Genomic DNA, 8,518 nt, shown 5'->3' with positions numbered 1-8,518 from the left:
CAATCTGCGAGCCATGGTTCACGAATGAAACTGTCCGAATCTGAACGAGGTATAATTAAATAATGGTCCCCATTGCCCAATTAATTTAGGCTTTTCATATGTGAGCCCCATCATGCATGATGGAACTGGCCCACCTCTATCAGATGATCTTAGCCATCCAAAACACCCTAAAGATTACAACCTGTGACCCATGTCACATTAGAAATTATCAAATGGTCAGGATCCTCTAATGGGTGACAGTTTGGAATATCTGTCATGATGTGTGGCCCACTTCAGCTTCTGAATGCTCACTCTCTCTTTTATCTTCTCTCTAATGCCAGCGTCTGAAACTCTCCCTCCCAAAACCGCTGTAAATGGATTTCATCAAAACCCCATTTCTCTCTCCTCTGCCTCTCTCACCCCCACAAAACCCTTTCCATTTTTACCCCTTGGAAACCCCCAAAATCCCGAAAAAACCAATCCTCTGCTCTCTGTCATCAGACCCTTGGACTCTCAGCAATGGCAACAACCAAAACCCCAGATCAAAACCCTACAGGAAAATTCCGAAAAAGCCCCTCTCCGATGACAACGCCCGCCGCATCATCCACGCCAAGGCCCGGTACCTCAGCCAGCTGCGCAAGAACCAGGGTTCCCACGCCCAGACCCCGAAATGGATTCGGCGGACTCCGGAGCAGATGGCCCAGTTCTTGGAAGACGACAGGGACGGGCACCTGTACGGGAAGCATGTCGTGGCAGCGATACGGATGGTGAGGAATCTGTCGACGCGGGCGGAAGGGTCGTATGATATAAGGGAAGTGATGGGTTCTTTTGTTGCGAAGCTGACGTCCAGGGAGATGTGCGTGGTGTTGAAGGAGCAGAAGGGGTGGCGACAAGTCAGGGATTTCTTCGCTTGGATGAAATTGCAGGTGGATTTTCTTTTTTATTGTGATTTTCGATTTGGGTTTCCAATTTTGATAGGAAGTGTTGATAATTGGATTGATTTGTAGGTCGGTTTTTTGTTTGTATTTGAATTTTGATAGGGAGTTATGATTGTATAGATTGATTTTGATAATTGGGTTTCCAATGCTTAGAGAGAAGTGCCACATTCATTTAATTGACTCCTCGAGTGGAGACATCTTAGATCATGTTACTCTTTCTCCATGGACTGCCTTTCGCTTTTTCAAATGATGGAGTTCATTGCATAATTATTCTACAAGTTGAAACAGGAGAAGAATTTCCTTTTAACTCATCATGATTACTCCTTTGCACAAGGCAGCTATGCTATAGGCCCAGCGTAATTGTCTACACAATAGTGCTGCGGATGTACGGCCAGGTTGGAAAGATCCAACTTGCTGAACAGACATTTTTGGAGATGCTTGAAGCAGGATGTGAACCAGATGAAGTTGCTTGTGGTACTATGTTGTGCACCTATGCTAGGTGGGGACGCCATAGAGAGATGATGTCATTTTATTCTGCCGTGCATGTGCGAGGGATCTTCCCATCTGTCGCAGTGTACAATTTCATGATTTCCTCTTTGCAAAAGAAAACACTACATGGGAAGGTGATCCAGTTGTGGAAGCAGATGGTTGCTGCAGGGGTGGAGCCCAACCATTTCACTTACACTATTTCCATAAGCTCATATGCCAAAGAAGGCCTCACAGAGGAGGCTTTTGATACATTTAATAAAATGAAAAAATCGGGATTCATGCCTGAAGAGGTAACATACAGCCTTCTGATCAGCCTAGTTGCCAAACAGGGTGATCGGGATGAGGCATTGGAACTTTACGAAGACATGAAATCTTGGGGAATCGTACCAAGTAACTATACCTGTGCTTCTCTTCTAAATTTGTACTACAAAAAGGGTGATTATTCTAAAGCTCTCTCACTCTTCTCAGAGATGGAGAAAAACAACATCACTGCTGATGAAGTCATCTATGGTATACTCATTAGAATATATGGTAAGCTTGGCCTATATGATGATGCAATGAAAACCTTTGAAGAGATCGAGCAATTGGGTCTTCTTAAGGATGAGAGAACATACGTTGCAATGGCACATGTTCATCTAAATGCTGGGAATTATGAGAAAGGTTTAGACATTTTGGAGCTGATGAGGTCTAGAAATGTGGAGTTCTCAAGATTTGCATATTGCGCATTGCTTCAGTGTTACGCATTTAAGGAAGATGTGGGGTCTGCTGAAGTTACGTTTCAGGATCTATACAAGGCCAGCATTCCTGATGCCGCTTCCTGTAATCACATACTCAATTTGTATATTCGAACTGGTTTGCTGGAAAAGGCCAAGGCATTCATTGTCCAGATGAAGAAAGATCAAATACCATTTGATGAGGACCTTTACAGGACTGTCATGAAGGTATACTGCAAAGAGGGGATGATGAGCGATGCTGAAAAACTATCAGCAGAGATGGAAAGTGTTGGGCTGGGTGCGGATAAGTTCGTACAGACATCTTTGATGGCCATGTATGGAGAATGTGGAAGCCTTCAGCAGGCAGAGGACACATTCAAGGCATTTGAGCAGCCTGACATTGTGGCTCTTGGTCAGATGCTTACTTTGTATTTAGCAAACGGAGATGCCCTGAAGGCTAGTCGAATGCTGAAATCTCTGCTGGAGAATGCAGGTGGCTTGTCAGTAGCCAGCCAACTCATCAGCAAGTTTACCAAAGAAGGTAGGGAACTCACAATGTGGCCTTTTGTTGTACCTATCCTATGTATGGAAGTGATGGAGTTGAAGCAATGAGGAATTATCAGGTCCTGATGTGTCAAGATGCGGAAAATGTTCTGGTGCATTAGTCTTTGCCCATGCTTTGGCGATCCAGACTGTTGATCTGACCATGGAAGGAGCCTTTTAAAAAGAACTCCCAGATTTGACAATCCTAACCTTCTACCAGTGGACTACAAATAGATGATGGAGAGAATAATTAATAATTAAAAAAATAATAATTAAAATTTATAAATAAAAAAAAAAAAAAAAACATGAAGAGCCTGGGAAGAAAGACCAAAGAGTAGATGGATACAATCTTCTGATCTGGGAAATTTTTGGGTGACCCCCATCCACTGTTGGGCTGTCAGATCAATGGCCTGGATTGCTGACCCTGGGTTCTACCTATACAGACCGGCCCACATCAGGAAACTATTCACATCTTGATACATCAAGACCTGATAATCCCTCTAAAGCAACACTTCATCTTGAACTTGGCGGACTGCACAGACATTTCAGGGTTCCATGACCAAGGCCTGCAAGATGCCTTGGGTGTTTCCTACGAACTAACATTGATTTTTATTTTTAATTATCTGGGTTGACAGGTGATATATCTAAAGCTGAGTCTCTCTATCATCAAGTAATCAGCCTAGGTTGCCAGCCTGAGGATGCAGCAATAGCTTCTCTTATTAGTTTCTATGGAAGACGGCAGCAGCTGAGACAAGCCCAAGAAGTGTTTGGAGCAGTGTCAGCTTCCCCTCCAATTGGAAGGCCTGTATATAGGTCTATGATTGCTGCCTACACAAAATGCAGTAAACCGGACGAAGCAAGCCACCTTTACAGAGAAATGGTTGAGCAAGGGCATAATCACGATGCTGTTACTATCAGCATTATCATGAATGCTTTGACAAACTATGGTATGCTTACTAATAGCTACATTAGGAACAGTAAATACTCTACTTGGCACCTTCTTCAAATGTTCTTTGATGACATCTAACTGTGGAAGCTATGTTTGGCATGAACTCCAAGATATTATATGATTAGTCCATTTAGTACTCAGACTGCAGGGGTGTACACCCAAGACAAATAAGAAGAATAGTTGGGTCCTGATGCATCATCATGTTTGTGTCTTGAAGCACCCATAACACCCAAGTGGACCCATGTCTCAGCAATCCAGACAATCACCTCTACTATGGGCGGCAGTTTTTTTTTTTATTTAATTTTAAGATAACTTTCATTGGAAAGCGCTGAGGTAGCGTATAAGGCAGAAAACAAAGAGAAAAGAAAAAAAAAAAAAGGAAAATTATTAATCCAGCCACCTCTTACACCCAGCCCACTCCACAACACTTTCCCAAACATGAGAGGCTACCCCCTTGTCATCTCAACAAACATTGCGAAAGCACTGCCCATTCATCTCACCTCAGATCCCCCAAAGACCTGCAAGGAGACAGTCTCCACACCGCCCGATGCTTGTTGCGAAGAGAAACCCCGTGCCACTCAACTAATTAGTCACCAATATCACATGACATGACCCACACAGCGTTGAATCTGACGTAGGAGGGGGCCCATATGCTACTAGAATAGGAGCAATGAATAAAAAGGTGGTCGACCATCGGACATGCAAAGGAGAAACATTTGAGATGATCATAGAATGCTTTTGAAGGTTATCTATCGTCAGCACTCTGTTCCTTCCCGCTAACCACCTGAAGGCTCCGATCTTGGGGGGAGCACCATAGTGCCATACATGGGTCGTCTTTCCACACTTTGTCACATCAGACCGAAGCATAAAATAAAAAGAACTGAGAAACATCCTGACTTCTCCATGGGCCAAACCAAGCTATCCTTTTCATCAATCTGGGGCCAACAAAGATGGAGAAACTCCAGAAGTGCAGTATATTCCTCTATCTCGTCATCTCAAAGAGCCCGGTGACAAGGTGGAAACCACACAACTGTACCACCATGGATCTCAAAACAACGATTGATCATGACATGCCAATCCAAAGCAAGGCGGGCAATAGCCGAGAAAGAGACACAGAGGCACATCTCCCCTCCAAGCATATTCCCAGAATCAAATGTTATCTCCATTCCCCAAAGAGAAGGCCACACCTTTCATGAAGTTCAATCTCGTACTCTAGGTACCCTTCCAAGCTGACACCCTGTAGATGGAAGACTTTTTTGTCCACCACCCACCAACCAAGCAACTCACACTTAGCCAGATTTACCTTTTGCCCCGATACTATGAGTAGCAGTTGCCCCAACTATCTCCTAGATTTTTGGGCATCCCTCATACATGGTTGTTCTTGTCAGATGAACAGTCTGGATCAGAGAACAATCTAAGTCTACTTTCCCTCATCTTATTACATATTGGTGCTACACCTAAGTTTCCTCGAATGCATTCATTTCTAATTCTATCCTTGTCTTGCCACTCATCCATCTCAACATCTTCTTCCATCTTTTTTACGGGTTCAGGAATTCTAGTGCATAGCTATAGGTTCTATTATTATGCCCTGTTTTGTTTATCGGGACATTCATGCTTATATATTGATAGCTAATGACCCAATTCCAGGCAAGTACCAAGAGGCAGAAAATATTATCCATACCAGTTTTCAGGGTGGCGTGGAGCTTGATACTGTTGCATACAATACCTATATCAAGGCAATGCTAGAAGCAGGTTGGGCGATGTTTCTTCTTAAAATTTCTATAAAGCCTAAGAAAGCTTGTGTAATGAATTTGGTAACCATGTCTATCCACATCATCTGAAAATGACATTATTCTTGCAGGTAAGTTGCACTTCGCTGCCAGCATATATGATCGTATGATTTCTTCAGGCACCGCTCCTTCAATTCAGACATATAGCACTATGATTAGGTAAGAATGCAGAGGATCATTAATAATCGTCAAAATGAAAATAGAAAAAAGAAACAGAAAAAAAAAAAAGGTTGTGCTTCTCAGCAGAACTTTTGATTTCCCTTAGTGCCTCTCCTTCCAATCAATGTGATTATGTTTTTTTTTTTGGGTGGTGGTTCATGAATGCAGTGTATATGGCCGAGGTGGAAAGTTGGACAAGGCTATTGAGATGTTCAGCATGGCATGCAGCTCGGATGTCGTGGTTGATGAGAAAGCATATACTAACATGATTCTCTATTATGGTAAAGCTGGTAAGCATTATTCCCCTGCTTAATCATACTCTTTGAATGCCATAATGAAACTGTGAATGAAAAAGGATGGAAATAAGAGTTGAGCACTTGATATTATAGAAACTTCTGAAAGAGAATTTGGACTGTAGAACCATGCATAGAATTTTGTTTTATTAACCATTAATAGTTGCTGTTGTGGGTTGATTTGTACTTTCACTGATTTGGTATAGTTGATTTCAAATATCATTCTTTGTAAGCTTAAAACATCCATTATCTTGTAACCATATTCCTCTCATTTGCAGGTAAGAGTGAAGAGGCTTCCCTTCTATTTAGCAAGATGCAAGAAGAAGGAATTAGGCCTGGAAAGGTATGTGCATTTCTAAATGGCTTTATAAAAGATAAATTTTTTTTTTCCCATAACACTGAAACATGAGCCATTACTGGCAACTAAAATAATTAACAAATGGCTCTCTCTTCTTTTTCTTTTTTTCTTTTTTAAATGAATGCAATGATCCTGATCTTGAGTTTTATTTATTCATCATTCATTCACTTATTTAACGGTCCTGCTGTCAAGTTACGTTTGATTTGGAAATACCAGATCCCCTAGCTATGTGGTGGTTTTTCTCATAATTTTCTTGGCAAAAGGTTTGATTACCGGCTCCCCACCTGATATGAGCCCTCCTTTTATGTAACAAGGAAAATCTCTTAGCTTACCCCAAATAGCTGGAACAAGGCTATGATGATTATGATAGTAATGATTTTCTTTTCCCTTTTCTTTTGACATATTACTAATATCATTTTTCATGTATTTCTATTTTTCCAGTAATCTTGTTTCAACATGATGTTTTCTTCTAGTACACTGTGATAATACACAATCTAATGCTGTGATGTGATAGTTTGTACGTGCCTGTATTGGCGTCCCAGGGTTGCTGCGTCGGACAACTCATGGCCATGTCTGACTCCGTATCATTTAAGAGAAGGGAGAAACTATAATAAGTTTCTTCATGATACTGAATGATGTATTGCCTTGGCAGCAAAGCTGCTGGTTGGGTTGTGTGAGTGTGTGGGTCGGAGAGCACGGGTGTCTTCCAATGAGGGTGTTTTTGGGAGCTTCCCATTTCTGATTTATTTACTCTGTTTATGGCATTTTTATTTTTTTCAAAATGAAAGGGAAAATGAATTTATTATACCAATAGCTTGCTTGCTTCATTTCACATGAATCTGCTGCTTGTTGCTTCTGCCCCTCCTATTGAGCACTTATGAGGAGGCCCGCAATGGCATAAAGAGGTGTTTACATGGGCATTTTCTTCCGTGACGATGCAGATCAGCTACAACACCATGATCAATGTCTATGCCACCACAGGACATCATCTCGAAGCGGAGAAGGTTTTTGAGTCCATGAAGAGGGATGGCCATGCTCCGGATTCCTTCACCTACCTTGCACTTGTTCGAGCATATTCCAAGAGCCAGAAATATTTGGAAGCGGAGGAGATTATTCACACGATGCGGAAGGAAGGTATCCACCCTTCCTGTGCTCATTTCAACCATCTCCTGTCCGCTCTCACAAAGGCAGGATCAATGAATGATGCAGAAAGAGTTTATATAAATATCACGGAAGCTGGTTTGAGTCCCGATCTACTGTGTTATCGATCAATGCTGAGGGGTTATATGGACTATGGATATGTTGATGAAGGGATCTCATTCTTTGAACATATTAATGGGTCTGTAAAACCAGACGGGTTTCTTCTAAGTGCGGCTGTTCATCTTTACAAGTCTGCAGGCAAGGAATTCAAAGCAGGGGATGTTTTGGATTTCATGAATAGGGAGGGAGTCGTATTTCTGAAAAACCTGACAGTTGGATCTAAAGTACAAACCATTTGACATCTATGAAAAACCTGACAGTTGGATCTAAACTATAAACCATTTGACATCTACGGTGGAGAAAGTTGTGGCTTAGAATCCGGAATGCTGTCTGAGGTGGTTCCTGGAAGTGTTCATGAGAGGGACCCAAAAGTCGAAGGTAGCGAAGCCATGTTCTGCAATGCACCATGATTATGATGATGGTTGCAGTGTTGCCAAGGACGTTGAGAACCGAAAGGACAACAAGAATTGCTATGGTGAGAATCAAAACAACAACCTACCTATCACTTGCTGCCTATTTGGGTGCTTATTTCACAGCTGATAGCAATGACATCAGTGTATGCATTTTTCAGTCACAGCAGTGACACAGTTCACAGATGGAATCTCACAAAGATGAGGAGGTGATGATAGAATTAAAGATGGTGGCATCCTTGATTGCATTACAAATAATTATAGATCACAATGATGTGATGTAACATGGCTGGATATGATGGGGTGACAATATGATGAGGAAGGTAGCATGGATGGATATGATGAGGTGATCGAAACAACAACGTATTTCAATAGCATAAGCATGATAGAGCGCTGGATCAAGCACAACGAAAATGACATGTTTTGGTGATGCTGTATTGTGGAGCATCGTTTATGCATTATTTCTAATGATGTGGGGGATACAGGGTACGGTTGAAGGTAATATCAGCTTCACCAAGGAGATATAAAGGGTACAGTTGAAGGTAATATCAGCTTCGCCAAGGAGATATGAAGGGCAGTGCAAAGGGTTGGAGCAGTCACAAGGCATTTCAAATTTGTCAGAAATGGCAAAAAAAAA

The 8,518-nt window shown here is 41.9% G+C and overlaps 1 protein-coding gene across 2 annotated transcripts; it reads left to right on the top strand.

Annotated features, from left to right (window-relative positions):
- Window positions 1-213: 213 nt before the first annotated feature.
- LOC131233857 (pentatricopeptide repeat-containing protein At5g27270) lies at window positions 214-8,505 on the top strand. Of its 2 annotated transcripts, XR_009165381.1 has the most exons (9): window positions 214-905; window positions 1,256-2,660; window positions 3,298-3,609; window positions 5,259-5,363; window positions 5,473-5,560; window positions 5,729-5,850; window positions 6,132-6,196; window positions 7,153-8,367; window positions 8,411-8,505. XR_009165381.1 is itself a non-coding variant. In XM_058230676.1 (8 exons), exons 1-8 carry the CDS (start codon window positions 354-356, stop codon window positions 7,708-7,710), a joined length of 3,207 nt encoding a protein of 1,068 aa, XP_058086659.1. In that variant the 5' UTR covers window positions 214-353; the 3' UTR covers window positions 7,711-8,505. The 2 variants fall into 2 exon arrangements, 1 of the variants encoding a protein (XP_058086659.1); XM_058230676.1 differs by having other exon boundaries at window positions 7,153-8,505.
- Window positions 8,506-8,518: the final 13 nt, after the last annotated feature.

Source organism: Magnolia sinica, chromosome 18, assembly GCF_029962835.1.
Source record: "Magnolia sinica isolate HGM2019 chromosome 18, MsV1, whole genome shotgun sequence".
NCBI lineage: Eukaryota > Viridiplantae > Streptophyta > Magnoliopsida > Magnoliales > Magnoliaceae > Magnolia > Magnolia sinica.
Note: the sequence above shows the minus strand (reverse complement) of the source record. Positions and strands in the feature narration are given on the sequence as shown.

What these genes read in the sequence shown, in the direction of transcription:
- LOC131233857 (XM_058230676.1), top strand. Translation starts at nt 354, where the DNA reads ATGGATTTCATCAAAACCCCATTTCTCTCTCCTCTGCCTCTCTCACCC. An exon ending in TCGCTTGGATGAAATTGCAG is followed by an intron (nt 906 to 1,255) that starts GTGGATTTTCTT and finishes TGCACAAGGCAG; the next exon opens with CTATGCTATAGGCCCAGCGT. An exon ending in TCTCTATTATGGTAAAGCTG is followed by an intron (nt 5,851 to 6,131) that starts GTAAGCATTATT and finishes TCTCATTTGCAG; the next exon opens with GTAAGAGTGAAGAGGCTTCC.